Raw genomic sequence first — 18,679 nt, 5'->3', positions numbered from 1 at the left:
ATATATATTTTTCTATCTTGTTTCTATATATATATATGTTTCTATCTTGAATCTGCAACACAGTTGAGCAGAAAACAAACTAAAAAAAAAAAAAATAAATTAAAGATTTTGCATTGACCAGTCAAAGTTCAGCCTTGAATTGGAATGCACTGTGATGAGCTAAAGAGGCCGGTGCAGAAATAAACGTCTAAAACAATCAATGAAAGGAAGCAACGACTAGAATAGCAGCCACCATTTCTCCTCAGAGATATTAGAGGCTGATGAGGTCATATAGAAACGCTTCAATGATTTTACAGATAAACGTGGCCCTGCATGCTGCTCAGACATCCATTGCTTTTCATTTTCAACAAATTATGCACCAAATTTTACGATAAATTTGTAAAATAAATGTGTGTTAGTAACGATAGGCAATATGATTTTATTTAGTTTTGTCTTAGGGGTCAGTCAGGGTAGGCGTCATTTTTACAACGTCCAGTGTCAGGGAAACATTTTGCCATACTGAGATTAATCGAGGTAACTTTCTGCCAAACCACGAACAGTGAAAATACGAAGCGGCACCCGGTTGTTCTGACTTCCTCTCCTGTCCTCCCCTGCGGTACGCTAGGCGGTTGGGGCGCGTGCAGCACTGCCGGATCCACTCTCGCCAGGAAGCTGGCAGCCCCAAGTTCTACCTGACGGATAACCTGGTGTTCGACTCGCTCTTCGCTCTGATCACCCACTACCAGCATGTGGCGCTACGCTGCAATGAGTTTGAGATGAAGCTGACCGAGCCAGTGCCTCAGACCAACGCTCACGAGAGCAAGGAGTGAGTTTGCAGGAATCTTTTAAACTCCTAGAGAATGTTTTGATGGTGTTGTTCACGGGTGTATTCACTGTGTTCTTATTTAAACTCAGATTTTACCTGGCTTTGTTTTCACTGATAAATCGATACCTTGGAATCGGAATGAAGTTATTCATGGTGTGTTTTGGGTTGTTTGTAGATGGTACCATGCCAACCTTTCCAGGAGCCAGGCAGAGAACATGCTGATGAGAGTTCCTCGTGATGGGGCTTTCCTAGTCAGGAAAAGGACAGAGCCCAACTCTTTTGCCATTTCATTCAGGTAACTCCTTCCTGATGCCCTGTTGATTGATGCCTATATTATCCTTTTTAATCTATATAGAGCTTTTATTTTAATTCACTAGACCTGGTCTAGCCATTAGCTGTTAGTGCAGCTCTCCAGTATTGATGCCCCTGGATCCTTTCTATGTTTTGTCTCGTCACTCTTAACTGCAGTGTTTTATTGGGTTTTTATGTGATAGACAAACACAATCTACTATTAATAAAGTGGAAGGGAAATGATATGTTGTTAATCTAAACTAAAGTGAGGGTAACACTTTATTTGAAGGAGGGTGAATAAGACTGACATAAACACCTGTCATGAACATGAATAAGCCTTCATGAATATTAATGACTGTTGTCATAAAGCATCATTCGGTAAATTATGACACTTTTAATACAAAGTTGACATTATCCAAAATGCCTTTGTTATGACAACTTGACATTAACCAAGAAATCAATAGTGAAATTAAAAGACTAATTTTCTATCGTTGTGTTTGTCCAAATACATTTAAATGTGGCTGCAAAATGTCAAACCTTTGTCGGGCATTGCACGCTTCTAAAACTTTATTCCTCATGTTCTCATTGTGGCCGTGTGGATTCTTGTTTGGCTTCAGGGCCGAGGGTAAAATCAAGCACTGCCGAGTGCTGCAGGAAGGTCAGGTTGTGTTGCTGGGCACCTCAGAGTTCGACAGCCTCGTCGATCTCATCAGTTATTATGAAAAGCACCCCCTGTATCGGAAAATGAAGCTACGCTATCCCATCAACGACGACACACTGGAGAAGATAGGCACTGCTGTGAGTGCTACCCGCTGCGTGTTTACTAGACATTAATTAAAAATAACCAAACTCCACCAGTCGGAACGCTCCACAGTCTGTAAACACTGCATGTTGACCAACAGGAGCCAGACTACGGGTCGCTGTATGAGGGCAGGAATCCGGGCTTTTACGTGGAGGCCAATCAAATGCCAACTTTGAAGGTGAGTTTCCATCGTCTCTGAACACTCGCGCTTCCTCACCGGTGGCGTTTGTCCGTCTAATAATTCTCTCTTGTTGTTCCAGTGCACAGTCAAAGCCATGTACGAGTACAAAGCTCAGAGAGACGACGAGCTCTCCTTCTCCAAGAACGCCGTCATCACCAACGTAGACAAACAGGAAGGTGGATGGTGAGTGAGAAGTGCGGGAAATTGTTTTTCCATTCGCAGACATTGCATTTTTTCTAGGAAGAGAACAAGAGCAGTGAGTGTATTATAACAGAGTGGCGCTGTGTTAGAAATGCACTTTAACTTTTTGTGTTTGGCGCAGGTGGAAAGGTGACTGTGGGGGGAAGAAGCAGATGTGGTTCCCTGCAAACTACGTTGAGGAGATCAGCCAAGCGGCAGCGGAGCCAGACAGAACTGTGAGGATCGTCGCCTTGTTGTTTGTTCTGCTGATCATCACTGATCTCTCTCATTGGATCCCTGCATAATGTGGAATAAAATGTCGACGGAGATCAAACACTTTGTAATCTGTTTCTTTTTTTGTCTTCTCTGTCATGCAGGAGATGACAGAAAACAGCCCTCTCGGAGATCTGCTGAGAGGAAGTGTGGATGTAACTTCCTGCCAGATTAGTGAGTAGCCCCTCCACTTCCTGTCAGCCTCTGCTGCAGGGCTGCAGAGCAACCTGCTACCTTGACAGCGGGCCCCACTTCAGGCTGAAAAATGGAGGCGCCTGCTTTCTGTGTTATTACTTTCCTGACTGCCTTTTTATCGGCCTCCTTCTTAATTCATTGCTCATAGGGCTTGATTATTTTTTTATATAGGTTTTCACACACTTTTATCTCATAGTTTGATCATGTTCAGACTAGGGAAAACCACAGTGAATTAAAAGATAAGGTTCAAATTTTACCCACAGAGCATTAATTTGGAAACCAACGTAAAGCTTCTGTGCAGACCTGTTTTATCAGTTTGCCTTTAAGCCACCACACTGCCGAGTTTTGACAGTTTCATGAAGAAAACGATAAAGTTTACTGTGCTGGTTTTCATTTTATTCTCTCATTGTGAGGAGAATAACATTTGTCTTTAAGTATCAAAGGGTCAATTTTTTAAAAGTATCTGACAGATAAGCTGAGTTATTTACTAAGGAAAACATTTAATCCAAACTAATGGGATCCTGTGTGAAAAGGGGGTCAGGTGTAAACCTCATCACTGCGCTTCAGGTTTGCTTCCCCTGCAAACACCCAGATAGTTTTGCAGTGAATACAACGAAGCCTCTGACTGAAGACTGTTGCTGTATGAGCGGGTCATGACTGTCAGAACATGCTTCCAGTTCAGTTTCAAGGCAGCAGAGATGATATTCCACAGTAACCCTCTCTGGATGACGACATCATCGTCACTTACCGTGTTTTCGCTTTTTGCCACCGCTCTTTATCTGACCTTGTGGTTAGAAAGCTGGGCAGAGAAACGTTGGAGTCAATCTTTGCCCTTTATTATCGATTTAACAGATAGTTTGAACTTCCTCTTTCTCTCTCTGCTCTTTAGTTCTGCTCTGAATCCATGAAGTCTCCTTTTCAATTCCTCTAGGATTTGGAATTGTAGCTTGCGTATTATCTGAGCCGTTGAGATGCTTATCAGCTGCTCTCGATTGTAAAAACTACACCTTGTTGTCAAGGTTACACATCACAACAACTGGAAAAAAGTTTAAAAAACAAAGACAAAAAAAGAAAAAAAATCTGTCCAGCTGCACAGCATCCAAAACAAGAGGAAATAATTATCCTAACATCCAGTGTCTCAGACAAAAAAAAGGAAGTATGAACAAATTAAGTTAAATATTGTCCCAGCAAATTCTCTTATTGTATTTTTTTGCGGCTCAACATCTCCATCTAGTGGCATTAAAATAAATCATTTTCATTTAAAAAAAAAAAGTGAAGCAAAACATCTTCAGCACAATTCTTAGTGCTTTGCACATAATCTAGATTTAACTTTATTATTTGGTAACTTATGTAATTTGTGTTGCTTTTATTTAGTTATTAACCATGGCCTAATGGAAGCCCAACATGATATGGTAATATATTATTTCCCCCCCCTTTTTTTTCTTTTTCTTTTCTCCTCTCCAGTCACCCGCACTGAAGGGAAGGGCAGCAGACCGTTTGTCTTCTCTCTGGTTCAGAATAACACGGTGCAGGCCACTTTGCTGGACGTGGCTGCCAACAGCTTAGAGGAACTTCAAGACTGGAAGACGAAAATCCAGGAAGTGGCTGCGACTTCTGAGGCCAAGGTGAAGACGCAGATACGAGATGCGTATCAGGAAATGCACAGAAACATGAAGTCGGCCTCCTTTATAGTAGCTGTAAATATTTAATAAGCACCAACAGCGCGGTGCAGTGAATGCTAATGTTGAGCTGTATGCTACCCTCACTGCTGCCATGTTTACATTTTTTGTGTTTCTGTGCTCAGCTGGAAGAGGGCAAGATAATGGAGAGGAGGAAGAAGATTGCGTTGGAGCTATCAGACCTGGTCATCTACTGCAGGCCGGTGCCGTTTGATGAAGAAAGTGAGGAATAACACACAACCTCCAGATAGCGATCTGTGATGAAGTTAAACCTGTTCTGAGATCAGCCGCGGTTCCCTCCCTCTCTGCCTCACTCAGAGATCGGCACGGAGCGGGCCTGTTTCCAGGACATGTCGTCCTTTCCCGAGACCAAAGCGGAGAAGTATGTCAACAAAACCAAGGGGAAGAAGTTCCTGCAGTACAACCGGCTGCAGCTGTCCAGAATCTACCCCAGAGGCCAGCGGCTCGACTCCTCCAACTACGACCCGTTCCCCATGTGGCTCTGCGGCTCTCAGTTGGTCGCGCTCAACTTTCAGACTGCTGGTAAGTCGAAGTGCAGACAGGAGAATTAATCTTTGGGGTTTCTTTTTTTTTTCTGTTTTTTTTTTTTTTCCCTCACTCATTTCACCTTCGTTGTCTATTTCCGCTCTGTCTGCCCACAGACAAGCCGATGCAGATGAACCAGGCGCTGTTCATGCTGAATGGAAGGAGTGGCTACGTCCTCCAGCCTCCCATCATGAGAGACGACTCCTTTGATCCCTTCGACAAAAACACACTACGCGGCGTAGACCAAGTCTCAATGAAAATAGAGGTAAAGTCAAAGGTTTAATTCTAGTAAAAGAAGACGAGGAGAATTTATGAAGACGGCTTGGAAAAGTTGATTAATTGCGGTTTAGCTTTGTTACTTACGAAATAAAATTAAAAGACTTAAGACATGTTTAGGTACCACAGCAATAGTTATAGTTTTGCCAGTCAAAAATAAATGTAGTGAAGTTATTATTTTTGAATTCAAGTGTAAAAAAGCCTGGAGGTGAAATATAATTAGAAAGAGCTGGAAATGAACTGCAATAGAACCGAAGGGGGTAAAAAAGATAGAGTCTTCATTTAAAATGTAACTTTGACATTTTATTAGATTTCTTTTTTTTTTTTAATGTGTGGTGCACCGATAATTTTTTTTTCTTGAACTGTGCATTCATGCTTAAAGTAATTAAAATCAATTAAACCCACTTTAAATCCGAGGCTTTTAATCATTTCTGTACATTTAGGATTTGATTAATTTTCCACAGAGGTTTCTATTTTGATTTACTCTGGTTCAGGAGGTAAGGACTTGATGGAGTCGATCATGTGCGATTTTATAGACTTCAGCTATAAAAGTTAAATAACTTTAAAAACAGAAAAGACCCTCTTTTTTTATCATACATTTGCTATTCCAGGTGCATGGGGGATTGCTGTTGCATTTTGTTTTTACACTTTTGAAATGAAAGTTAGAAGCGATTCTTTACGGTCAGAAATCCTGTTTTCCGTCTTTAGCCAATTCTTCAGCTACTTTCAATCAGAAGAAACATGCTGGTAAAATGAAGAGATTATTTTAAATTTAATTTTGCCCTTTACTGTGTCGCTGTCTTCGTTTTGTTTGACTTCGACACGGTAAGCGTTGCAGCGACATAGTAAGACAACTTTCAGCAATGTTTTTATACTTCAGTCGGCTGTTGTAGGGAGCACAACTCGGCAAGAAGGCTGCAAAGACGGGAAACCACCTCCTAAGAGGAGCTGTGAGATTGTTGTTCCCCCTCAGTTCAGTCTAACCAGGGCTGTCTTTCACATGCTTTCAGTTCTTTGTGGTAATTTGCCACAGAAAAACTTTGCTCACAGCAACCTATTTTTTTTTTCTTCTTCTTCTGCATGCATTCTTTACCACGCTGCACGTTTTCTATGCTTGCAAACTCCCAGACTGCATCCGCATCTCAGAGATGTGTTTTTTTTTTTTTTTTAATTAAAGTCTAAATACCTCAAAATAAGCCAAAAGCAGTTTCGCAAAAATTGTAAATCAAGCAGTGTGAGAAATCATAAACTTCAAGCTGACTGAAATTATATGCAAAAACTAGAAACAAGTTGTATAAGTCCAGCTCAGCATAATAAATCTAGATATATATATAAAAAAAAAAAAGAGTCTAATGAATGATTGCATATGTATTTGTAGTTTGAGGTATGATGAATGTGAATTTCGTTGCTTTTTCTTTCAAGGTTTTGGGCGCTCGGCACCTCCCGAAGCACGGCAGAGGCATCGTCTCTCCTCTCATCGAGATCGAGGTGTGTGGGGCGGACTACGACAACGACAAGCAGAAAACGGAATCCGCAGGTGAGCGCCGCTTCAACTGCAGCCGCAGATCTCTCTTCCAGGAATGGGCCTGTGCGCCAAAACCGTAGGAAGGAGTTATTTTTAAATGTATTTTTTCATTGTTTACTGGATCAATTACCTTTTGTGTAAAATTTCCTTTGTGGTCCTAGAAAAACAGGAAGTTGTGCAAACAATTTGGCCTTGTCTGGGAATACAAAAGCAAAACATTGTGCAGCGTTGACATCATCGTAGTTTGTCAGGTGGAATGGTTAGCGTTGAAACTTGTGGGGCTTTTTTCTAAAAATGTTGTAGATTTTAGTTTTTGTATTTTTCAAATGAATCCAGTTGAATGAGAGTCATCAGAGCTTCTATTAGTGCAGTGATGCTCTGATCAGACAACATGCCTAATAGCATGTGGCTCCTTCATGTCAATAAAAGCCGGTTGGCAACGTTGTCGTAGTTGGTGGAATGTGAGAAGGGAGCGCCACACTGCCCCCTGGTGGCAGAGCCACGATGGTGTCTCCAAAGTAAGCATCATTCTCCCAGATTTTATTTTTAAAAATCTTATTAATCAGATCCAATTCAGATCCTCTGTTTGGGCTGGTGATGTAAAGACCAAATATTATGTAGTATATTCCAGTCATTATACGGGAAAATCTTCTCTTAGCTGTTATCAATAATATTGATCTGACTGAATGTTTTGGACCAGATTTTTCTTTTGGAGGGAGTAAAAAATGAATGCAAACAGTTCGTCATAGGTTTCCAGCTGGTTATGTTTTAGTGCAATTATTCTGCATATCTTTTTTGAGGAAAATGTAATTTTGATTAAATCATATGTGGATACATATTGTATAGTTCTCATGTTTCTCTGATCATTTCTTATTTTGTATCAGTTAATGATATTGCTCAGCGATTATTTATGAAAACTTCTCATAAGCCTCGTATCTATGAATCGGTTTGAGAGCTCTGATTACATAACTTATCGAAAGGGCTGATATTGGTACACAACAATGGTTCTCTGAAGAATAGTAATAGAATGATTATTGGAAATTATTCCCTCATACAATCAATTAATCCATTCTAAATCAAATTAACCTAATGCAATGATTCAGTAAAGAAACAAAACAAAAGCTCAGCTCAGTATTCCTGGATTTCTGAGTGTCTCCTGTTGCTCCAATGTCTGCGGTCTCTTCCAGCTGACAACGGCCTGAACCCGACCTGGCCCAGGAAGTCCTTCTCCTTCACCGTCTGCAACTCCGCCTTTGCTTTCCTGCGCTTCGGGGTTTATGAAATCGACATGTTCAATGACCAAAACTTTCTGGCTCAGGCGACGTTCCCCATTCAGAGCCTCAAGACAGGTGTGTGTGTGTGTGTGTGTTCCCCAGATCTTTGTCTTTGAGAGGAAACTCTCGATGCTGCGTGGATGTAAGCAGCTGTAAATGTGCGTGTTTGTGTTTTTCAGGCTACAGGTCGGTACCGCTGAAGAACAGCTACAGTGAAGATCTGGAGTTGGCTTCTCTGTTGGTCCACATGGAAATCACCAGAGGCAGGGTGGGTTAGTCTCTTTAACCGAGCTCCTTCTAAACCTGCCGGGTTATAAAAGCCATAAGGCAGCATGCACTTGCTCCGTATAGATGTTATTGTTTTGTGATTTTAATGCTAAACCAGGAGGTTTGCTGTTTTTAATCGAGGAAAGCCGCAAGAGTATTTTATTTTCTTGGCTTTATGCAAAGACGGTTAAAAGTGTCCAGACACTCAACTCTGGGAGAGTCGATTCTCTCACCTATGAAGAAGTGATACTCGTCTATTTACAGATGCATATCTGGAGCTGCATGTTCACACCTGCTCTAGGTGTGAGAACATGTCGCTGACCAGTGTGAGATGAGGGGAAAAACGTGTATATATTTTACAAATTGTTAAATATAATTCCAACCTACTAGATTTACACTGATATTTTGTATGCAAGTGTTATATTCTAGGTTTTAAAATGCCTTAATTTATTATTTTAGACAAAATCTTCAAATCAATATCTTCATTGACGTTAAACCCTGAAGAGATTATGGCATCTCCATAAGACAGCTTCTGCCACTTCTGTAGCTTTGCACCAAAAACCTAAACTTTATGTTGTAAATGGGGAATTTTATTTCGGTGTCGGTGGTGGTGTTCACTATTTAAAATGTAAATACTATTTTTAAGTCAATTGTACTTGACACCAAATGGCAGAATTGTACAAACTGAATAAAATCTGTTGAGAAATGTTCCAGTTTAGTTTTTTTTTTTTTTCTTTTAAGTCTCCGATTTTTTACCATTGGATCGGGTTTTGGGGGGGACGACGATAGTTTCAACACACCGCCTTCACCGACGTTTGTTTGTAACCTTTACTTAACGAGGAAGAGGAAAAACTCACCGAGATTAAAAATGTAATTTACCGGCGTCCTGGGCTACACAACAGCAAAACGAGACAATTTCAGCCTTTGAAACGTTTTAAATATAAAGTTTATAACTGTTCAACGAAACCATTTCCTCAATCTTTCGATCCTGCTATAATCCCCTCCAGTAATGAGGAGCAGAATATTTTAAAGCGCTCTTTCCCAGTTCTGTCCTGGTAATTTGAATCTCACTTCAGAGCAAGACTAGACGGAGGAGCTGACTGGAAATTCACACCAGGTAGAAAAAAAAATCCTCAGAGTAGAAGGGTGAGAGTAGCGACTGATGAACAGTCAGTCGCCTCCTCCTGTCATCAGCCGGTGAATCAATCAGACTTTGAACTGGAGACGAATTCAAGCCGTTTGGTTCAAAGAGTTACAAATATAGATCAAAAAAATGTGAATAGCGTGAAAGTTCATTACTTTCTGCTTCTCGTTTGCAAAAGTTAAACCTTCATGCACGTTCTTTTGGTCAGACTACAAAACAAAATATACTGGCTGGCACAAAAAAGAAAGAATCCTTTTCAAGCTTTGTAAGAACTCGTTTCGCTTTTATTGCGGCATTTTCTGTGACATCGTTTCAGCCCGCTGAGTCGCTGTCACCTTGTAAAATTCCCCCACGTCATCAGGGAAGAACCAATCACTTGATAAAATAATCTGGTCCTTCAGGTCAGCTGACCTCATAATGTTGCTGAACTTTGACCTGACCACCCCCCTCCAGATCACAGTGCTGCCCTAACAGGCTTGATATGGGTGCTTCACTTCATCTGCCTCTCTTCTTACCCTGATGCGCCCGTCGCTCTGGAAGAGAGTAAATCTGGACTCATCAGGTTACATCTTTATGCCTCCGTCCTCCGGTTAGCCTCACTGATTAGTGGTTTTATGGTCACACAGCTGTTCAGTCCCAGTTCACTGAGTTTCCCTTGACGAAATGCTTCTACTTTCTCTACCAAAGACCGCTCTGATTTCTACTCTGGTTTTTCTTTAATTTGGTGTCGCCAAACGTGCAGTTGATCGCGATCACAAATTCCTTTTATCCACCCACATTTCTTCCTCAAAGAAATGAATAATGTATTGATATTAGTTGCTCCAGCCTCTTTAGATGGTTTGTCTGCTTGATGCCAATGATTGGACTGACATTCTTGTTTAAGAAATGAGAGGCGGCTACTCTTTGCATCAGCTGGGGTGGAAGAACTTTCCAGCTGGAAGACGGTCACCAGTGTAACAATAGGAAAGTCCTGCTGGACAAAGAACCTGGCATCTCCATGCGGCTTGTCAACAGAAGGAAGTGTGAGCTGCTGTAAAACTTCCAGGTAGACGGAGGGCGTTTGGTGTTGGAAACGTCACACTGGGCTTTAAGCAACGAGGCTTCTGTGCCTCTTCACTTTTCCTCCAAATTCTGCGACCTTCATTTCCAAAAGAAATGTGAAGTTTACTTTCATTTGAAAGGATGACTTTGAACATCTAAACGACAGCGCGGTTAATTTCCTCCTTAGCCCAGGTAAGATGCTTCTGACGTCTCTTGATCAGCCATTGATCGATGTGTGCGCTGGAACTTGATGACTCCAGCCTCGGTCCACTGAATGGATTTTGCTTTTCCTTTCCTGCGAATTATGCTTTAGCTCTTTCCACAATATTCTACTTTCCTGAGGCACTGAATTTTGAGTTTTCGTCTCCTCTGAGCGACAATCTCTAAAACTACAAGAAATGTCGGCTCGTCATAGTTTGAAAGTTTCACTTCCTTAAATTAATGACAAAATTGTTTAACTTTTTCTTCATATTCTAAAATTTTGAGCTGTGTTTGTAATAGAAGTCGCTTCAGATTTCTGCTGAACGTCCAGCCTCGACTGACGGTTTCTCTTTAAATAGCTTCAGGCTTCCTGTCCCTTCATTCTCACCTCCCCGATGATGAAAATAGCTCCGAGTCGTCTTTACTTTGTAACAAGCTGCATCCTGTTTAAACAAGTCATTATAACTCCTCTAACTTAGAAGACGTGATGATCGCTCGGCTTCATCGCCTCTTCTCTTAGCTGTTGAGGAAATCTCTCGTCTTCCTTTTGTTTTTTTTAGACCCAAACCCGGTGAAATCAAAAGCTTTTACTGTCGGACCAGCAGCTGTGCTGATCCTGGATCATCTCTCCTGTTTTGCTCCGTGGTTTCCAGGATGAGAACGGGGAAGTCCTGAGCCCGTTCTCCGCGGCGGGGAGCGCGTCGGCGCCGGCATCGGCGGCACAGGTGGGACGAGAGCTGGGCTCCGTGTCCTCGACGTCGTCCACCACGTCCCCACTGCCCCAGTCGCCGGCTCAGGCCATGTCCTACAGAGGGAGGGAGGGCTCGTTCGAATCCCGCTACCAGTCACCCATCGACGACTTCAGGGTGTCCCAGGAGGCGCTGCTGGACCAGATGGACCCTCAGAACCGAAGGTGAGCGTGTGGACAGCTGGACAGCTGCTGTTGGTGGTGTTAGGAAGACGAGGAGCTCACCCTCCTCTCCGTCTTCTCTCCAGGATGCTGCGGAGGACCAGTCGCCTCTCCCCGTACTGATGATGTCACTGACTGCTGTGTGATTGCTGTTTCCATGGAAACGCCCACCACCGCTTTGGCCTACATTTCAGGCAGCTCTCCCTCCTTCGATTCCTCCTACAAACCCCCCCTACCCCCCACCCTCCTCCTCCACTCCCCACATCTCCGCCTCTGTGTCCCACTGAGGAGGAGGGAAAGGACGCTGCGGGGTGGAGGGGTGCTTGACAGGAAGCAGACGGCGGCAGGCAGGAAGAAGAAACTGGAAGGCTGGAGGAGTCCTGGACTGTGATTTCCAGTGTTGTTGTTGTCGTCGTCGTCGTGACAACAGCTGCTGAGTTTGGAGACCAAGTGGAAGAAAAGGGATAGAGCTGGTTCCGGTTTCGGTTCCTCCTCTCTCTGCTGCTTGGGCAGATATTTATTCCTGCTGCGCCGTCGGCCGGAGAGCAGCAGCAGCAGCAGCAGCCGGCCTGCTCTCAAAGAGCTCCTGTCTCCATGTTTTTAAATATTCCGCTTATTTAAACCTTTAAACATTCATAATGTGACTTCATGTCGGCGTGAACCATGAGGGCTTTCTACGGCTACGTTTTAACCTCGCTCTGCTTCGTGACAGACATTTTACGTGCCTCCGCTCTGACGCTGACTTACGACCTGGACTGAAATCTCAGAGGCGTTTCTGTTTTTATTGTTATTATTAAAGGCGGGAGGAAGAGGAAGAGGCCGTGGCCTGTCTTTTGGGTTCCAAGGAGCATCTCGTTTCTCACTTACATTCCAGCAAAAACAAAAGCTGCACATCATTCCATCGTCTTGCTTTGCTAACCGGCTCCACTGACCCTTCTGGCACCTCGGCCGTGTGGTGATGGAGGTCAGGCCTGGACTCTGATGGTGACTGATTGTTGTTTCTTTTTGGTTTTTCTGTTTGCACCCGCTACCATCACGTTCTTATCCTCATCAGTGTCTTAAAACACGCAACTTGGTAAACGATACATGTTTAAGATGTTCAAAATTCATCTGAGGAATGTCAGAGAACAGGAATAACCTGGTTCCATAAACACACCGTTCAGCTTTTTAGTTTTGAGGAAGCTTGTCGCACATTTGGCCTCTACTTTTCAAAATGGCCTCCAAACTTATCATCCCTCAGGTTGAGCCAAAACTTTTATTTCTGGTGAAGAGATTCTTTTGTCTCTTGCCTGATTTAGTGGAAACTTAAATCGACTTGATTTCCAGCAGACGTCTGAATTTTAACGACCCCAGATCATAATGCTGCCACCACCATGTTTCACTGTGTTCTGCCAGATGTGCTTTGTGTTTTTCCTGTTCAAATTCTAACTTATGGTAGTTATGTTTAAGTTCGTAGCAGATTCTCTTATGATGTTTTGAGAGATTTTATCCAAGCCTTGATTTTTTTTTTTTTTTAATCCGGACAGTTGGAGAAATACAAGAAATGTTTGGAACAGAACCAGAATATTCAGCTTTCTCAGAGGTCCTGACAGCGACTTGGCAGCCACACTGACTGGTCTTAAATATGTTTAGTCAATAACTAAAATGAAACTTAGGTTTTAAACTTAACTTCTGAAACCAATTAGGAAAAAAAAAAAAAAAAAAAACTCTGTCAGCCAGAAATAAAACATAATTTAAGGGCACCAGTGCAGTTTTCCTTTGGAAAATGAAATCTTGTGTATTTAAGAATCAATAAATGGATTAAAGGGCATAAATATCTGCAGATTATTTGTAATGGCTCATAATATACATTTCTCTAAAACGTTTTAATGCGTAAAATTGAGATTCTTAACTATAAGACACTTACAGACCCCCAGAAACTGTGAGTCTCCGTCTAGTTTCTCCAGTTTAACGTCTGCAGACGTCAGAAAATGCCTCCTCCGGTAGGAAGGTGTGCTAACTTATGCAACGAGGTTCAAGCGGATTTGTTTATGTTCAAGTTCAATCATACAGGCTGCGTCACATTAAAAGTGTAAAAGCCTATAAAAATATATATATATATATATATTTTTTATCAAAACAACATGAACTTTATCAGCAGTGTGTGAACTTAAGGTTCACACAGGAGTCTGCATTCATGCTGATCATTCTGCTCATTCCTAATACAGGATATTCATGCTGGAATTATGGGTAAAAAAAAAATAAAAATAAGATGGGACTTTGTAACAGTGACCCAGCTTTGCAGCCCAGTATCCCAGTCTGCATCGTTTTCTGCTGATGAATTCAGACGTAGGTCGATTCTGAAGCGTCACTGAAAAAGTTTTAGCTCTGCTCACGCGGCTTTCTGCTTCCCCCCTCCCCTTCCTTCCCCCCCGTGTGTTTTTGGTGCAGGTGGAGTCACAGTATTAAGATAAACGAGTATTGAAGACCAGCACTGACCAAATGATAATGAATGAAAGGTCCAAAGAGTTCAGCTCACCGCTGCGTCTCGTCGTTACATGCCTGGAAACGGATTAGCCTTTAGCTGGGCTCAGGGTCCAGGCTGGCTGGACAAACAGTGTTTTCCCTGATTTGACTGAACGGTCGATGATATTCAGATTCTTGCTCAGTGTTTTGAGACGCATTTTAAGCCATAAAGGACGATGTAAGGTGAAGGCGGGGTCATCATGCTGGACGGCTGGGGCATTTTGTTGCATTTGCACTCGATTGTTTCCCAAAGCTCCTTTTGTGTTGCATGTACTCTTCCTCCAGTGTGTTTAGTTTTTTTAATGTGTGTGTGTGTGTGTGTGTGTGTGGAACAATGCATTGCTCTCATTTCTGGCCTATCTCCACACACACACACCACATTGAAGCCACATTTCCCACAGCCCATGGTCACGTATTTTGATGGTTTGCTGCTCGGCACCGTGTGAGCATGTGCAGAACGACTCAACTGTTTGATGTTGTCGGACTATTCTCCATAGTGACATCAAATCAAGCTGAATAACAAAGGACGCCTGTGTGGGGCCTTTAACTGTAATTTGTTTCGCTTTTTGTTGTTGTTGTTGTAATTTTATCGATGTTTCTTTCTGCTAGCGTCGGCCTCATTTTACATTTGCCTTCCTGTAATGTGCCTAAACCTCAATGACGAGAAGTATTAATTTTAATTAGTTTTTTTTGCCTTTCATATGGAACATATTCAAGCCTGAAAAGTAAATAAAATACTCACTGCTTTATACATCCTTACTGGTCCTTATTTTTCTTAAATTGTTCATTGAGGCGCAGATACTTGTGTTTTTTTTAAACTTCCGGGAACCCGAACGGAAACGAACGGCTTTAAGACGTGTGAGCAGCCGACAAACATGAGGATGAATAATCGAACAGAACCGAAAATGAGTCACGTGGAAGCAAAGGGCATGAACTTTTAAAACTTTTCTGAAATAATTTGGTATTTCAAATGGGAAAAATCAAGTATTTATGGAAGTTGAGCTTTTTTCTTTTTTTTTTTTGTCCAAAGCAAAAAGTGAATTTTGTTGGAATTTTATGTGATGAACCAACATAAAATGATGCACAACTACCAGATGGAAGGAAACACTGTTTTCAAAAATGGTTCCAAAGTAAAATATGACATTTGTTGCATGTGTATAAATGTATTACTTTGTAAATCCACACTTTTACAGCTGCAGACGTTTTGAGGCATGTCAATTATCTGTGTACATCTAAATGCTAAACATTTTCAGCTATTCTTTGCAGAACATCAACTAGGAGCATGTATTTGTGAGTCTGGACTTTGACTGAGCCATTCTCTCCCACATATTTGCTTTAAACTAACCCTGGGTTGACCAAAGGTTGGGCTTTTTGCAGCCATCAGAATGAGTTTGTGCTGCCCTGAATCCCCGATTTAAGAAAAGTGAATCTTTAGGGTGCAGGAAGCCTTTGAAAAATGCAAAATGCTAAAATTGAAAATGCTAGGTACAGCTTAAGACATTTAGGTTGCTATGCATTCTTTTTGCTTTCATTTTAATGCAAGTGCAACTCTTACTTAGAAGCGGATTAAGAAAACTCAATTACAAACACCCTCCCTATGCGTTTTCCAGCCATTTTATAGCACAATAAATGATCACCTTTATTTATCAACTGCTGTATTTATCAAACCTAACTTAATAGGAATCTGACTGCAATTGGCCCGTGTCTTTTTAAGCACGTCAATCTCTACACAGTTTATATCACATTAAATCTCAGTAAAATTCACTTTAAAGTTTCTGTAATTTGTCTCCTAAACAAATTATCCTTCAAACGTTAAAAGGTTTCAGGTGGTTTTGTTTGGTTCCCTCATCTTGGACCAGTGAAGGAGAAACGAGTTTGAATTCCTTACATTCTGTTTATTCTCCAAATGCATCGGTAAAAATTGTACATCGAGCATAAGTATGGAACTGTGGTAAAAGTTCAGATCTTTTGCATTTGTTCCTAAGAAAGTTCCATAAAAACAAACGAGACGTAGAGAAGCACGCGATGCTACGAGAAGATCCGAACTCCACGTGGTTTCAGAGCGACGTCCCGTTCCTTCGGGCGTCGCAGGGTGCCCGCCTCCACTCCAAACGTCTCCCAGACCAAAGTCCGTCCGTCCGATCCGAGCAGAGAAAACGCACCGACAGCAGCCGAGTTCGGACGTTTAGCTGAGCAGATAGAGCAAGACTGGGAAAAAGAAAAAGTTCATCGAAGGCCTTGGCGAAAACGCCCAGCGGCGACGACTTGATAAACTTCCCATCACTCTTTGTCAGACCTCCGTCCACCAAACATGTGGTCATCAAGTAAAACTGGGGTGATGGCGTCACGTGGCACACGGAGGGACCGAGGGCTGGCTCTGGTGTCCGTCTCTAGTAGAGGCCAGTTTCAAACCACTGATCCGGTTACAAACCATCTGCCGTCCTGCCGGAACAAAGACCACCGGCCTTGTGAACTCCGTCCTCATACTAAGGCCTCTTCACTTCCTGTAGAGGGGAAAAAAAAGCAACAAATGATTCAGAAAAGATGTAAATCTATAGTTGAGCTGTTCAGTTGGGCCAGACAGGCGGGAAGTGAATATCTGCCACAGCACGCCTCATTACTCCTCATCATAGTATTGGTGTGTTTGTAGGTTCCACCCTGGTATTTCTGTGCCACCTGATCATTACACACACACACACACACACACACACACACACACACACACACACACACACACACACACACACACACACACACACAGCTGTTGACGCAGCACTCAATTTCTCCCACAAATTACGTCAGTCTTTCAAATGTCTTCCAGTTTTTCTTTGTTGCATTTAGTTATTAAAAGGTGTGTGAGTGGTAGCTTCTTGAAAAAATCTAATTTTACTTTACACACACATTTTTCTTGTAGTTAAAAAAATAAACAACAACCATGGAGTCCAGGACTACCTGTAGCAGCAGCAGAGCTGTCGGCGTCGGCCTCCGCCCCGCACACCGACTGCTCCATCTTCTCCTCCGTCCCGCCGCCCTGCTGTGGCTCCGGAGCCGAGGATCCTGTTGGCGCCGCCGCCGCTTCCTCTGCGCCGATGGCTCCCGTTCCCGCCCGCTGTGCAGCGCTTTGCTTAGCGTCGGGCATCGCTCCCCTGGTAGAGAACCAATGCCGCACCAAGTCGCTCGTCAGACCAGTCTTCTCAGCCAGCTCCTTTAACTAGGACAGAGTAATAAAGGTTTTATTAACTAGATGCAGGCGAATGTTAAAGCTGAACACCTCGAGGCTGCAAGGAAGCCATTAGGTTGGTTCTGATTTATCCTTGGTTCAATTTTAAGACTTTTCTTGTTGAGACAGTTATTCACTCTGGTTAGAACATCTTGACTTCTTTCCACTCTCTCTCCGATGTGGAACTGAATCTCTTATTGTGATCCAACTAATTATTTCTTATAATCTAACAGAAAACAAATACTGCATGCAAAGAGTCCTTCCAGATATTGACATGGTGATGACGTGAGAATATTGTGCAGCTCTAATCATTAGAAATGTCGTATATTAAATATTTACTACAGTTGCTTATACCGGGTGTTTTGTTTTGCTACTTTGCTTTAATCAAATAATTTCCGTCATACAGAGGGGACATGGATAATAGATGAGGACGAGAAAGAATGTTTATTAATCCAAAATAAAATACCAAAAGGAGAAACTTTTTTTTTTTTTTTTCTCCATACAAATTAACAAAACTACTACTTGAAGTTTGCGTCTCTGGAGTGGGAGGATAAAAACAGCAAAGAGATGATTTCACTCACAATAAAAACATCTAAAACTTTGCTCTTTCATCAGGAGGTTTTTCTCTTTTTTTCCATGTAGTTCAGTGAACAAAAGACTCATCTCTCTTGAGATAAAAGACGACAGATGAATTTAGGAGGAATCGAGACCTGAGGTGTGTCTTAAACTTCAAAGATCTCAGCAACGAAGGAGCTTCCTGAGAATCCCCTCAGCAAACAGAGCAGCACGGCTCGTATCTGAACAAAACACTTATATACATATATATATATATATTTTTTTTAAACTATCTAAAACATCACTCACTGAGCTAGGGGAGTTTCATGGTACGACGACGACGACAGTTTTACAGCTTCATGGTGCCTGATGTGAACCAACTGCAGTTACTCAAAAACAGAAAAGCATCAGCTACACCTGCTGCTGCAAAAATGACACAGCCTACAGTTTTATTAGACTCACATTATTGTTGATATTTATATAGAGACGAAAACAAAACAAAAAAAATACAGGATGAACACCTGTAAGTTTAGAAAACGCTTTCACGTACTCATTGCGCAAAACGTTTCACCGCCTTGTTGTTCTGCTCGCTGGTTGGTTAGCTGAGCTGCTCAACCAATTAAAAACCAGCGTTACAAACGCAAATAAATCACAGGAATGTTGATCACTTGGGTAGTTAACCTTTGAACTTCTGATTGTAACATTATTACTAAACACTTTAAAATCCTTTTTTTTTTTTTTTTTTTTTTTTTTTTTTACCCTTTTTGTTTTTTTGCGGAAAAAAAGGGGGGGGATTTTAACATTCTTTT

At 42.0% G+C, this 18,679-nt stretch overlaps 2 protein-coding genes and 1 long non-coding RNA gene across 6 annotated transcripts in view; 2 read left to right on the top strand and 1 right to left on the bottom strand.

The window, feature by feature from the left end:
* LOC106940345 (1-phosphatidylinositol 4,5-bisphosphate phosphodiesterase gamma-1) overlaps window positions 1-12,920 on the top strand; it is a 25,652-nt gene extending 12,732 nt beyond the window's left edge. The window contains exons 16-31 of the mRNA XM_015023064.1: window positions 605-805; window positions 981-1,100; window positions 1,714-1,894; window positions 1,999-2,076; window positions 2,159-2,262; window positions 2,402-2,495; window positions 2,637-2,706; window positions 4,192-4,352; window positions 4,532-4,628; window positions 4,725-4,949; window positions 5,069-5,217; window positions 6,651-6,765; window positions 7,941-8,102; window positions 8,207-8,295; window positions 11,334-11,593; window positions 11,677-12,920. Coding sequence (XP_014878550.1) covers window positions 605-805; window positions 981-1,100; window positions 1,714-1,894; window positions 1,999-2,076; window positions 2,159-2,262; window positions 2,402-2,495; window positions 2,637-2,706; window positions 4,192-4,352; window positions 4,532-4,628; window positions 4,725-4,949; window positions 5,069-5,217; window positions 6,651-6,765; window positions 7,941-8,102; window positions 8,207-8,295; window positions 11,334-11,593; window positions 11,677-11,713 — 2,143 coding nt within the window. The 3' untranslated portion in view covers window positions 11,714-12,920. The remainder of the gene's footprint in view (window positions 1-604; window positions 806-980; window positions 1,101-1,713; window positions 1,895-1,998; window positions 2,077-2,158; window positions 2,263-2,401; window positions 2,496-2,636; window positions 2,707-4,191; window positions 4,353-4,531; window positions 4,629-4,724; window positions 4,950-5,068; window positions 5,218-6,650; window positions 6,766-7,940; window positions 8,103-8,206; window positions 8,296-11,333; window positions 11,594-11,676) is intronic.
* A 175-nt stretch (window positions 12,921-13,095) lies between these two features.
* Window positions 13,096-18,679, top strand: part of LOC106940346 (uncharacterized) — an 18,906-nt gene continuing 13,322 nt past the window's right edge. Inside the window, exon 1 of the long non-coding RNA XR_001423067.1 lies at window positions 13,096-14,421. This is a non-coding gene — a long non-coding RNA (uncharacterized LOC106940346). The remainder of the gene's footprint in view (window positions 14,422-18,679) is intronic.
* Window positions 15,970-18,679, bottom strand: part of zhx3b (zinc fingers and homeoboxes 3b) — a 19,363-nt gene continuing 16,653 nt past the window's right edge. For all 4 annotated transcript variants that reach the window (XM_015023059.1, XM_015023063.1, XM_015023060.1 and 1 more), the window contains 2 exons: window positions 17,048-17,306; window positions 15,970-16,599 (listed from right to left, as the gene is read on the bottom strand). In XM_015023059.1, coding sequence (XP_014878545.1) covers window positions 16,577-16,599; window positions 17,048-17,306 — 282 coding nt within the window. In that variant the 3' untranslated portion in view covers window positions 15,970-16,576. The remainder of the gene's footprint in view (window positions 16,600-17,047; window positions 17,307-18,679) is intronic.

The sequence above is a fragment of the Poecilia latipinna genome, unplaced genomic scaffold (assembly GCF_001443285.1).
Source record: "Poecilia latipinna isolate Pla-1442-1.1 unplaced genomic scaffold, P_latipinna-1.0 Scaffold3186, whole genome shotgun sequence".
NCBI lineage: Eukaryota > Metazoa > Chordata > Actinopteri > Cyprinodontiformes > Poeciliidae > Poecilia > Poecilia latipinna.
This window is presented reverse-complemented; position numbering and strand designations above follow the sequence as displayed.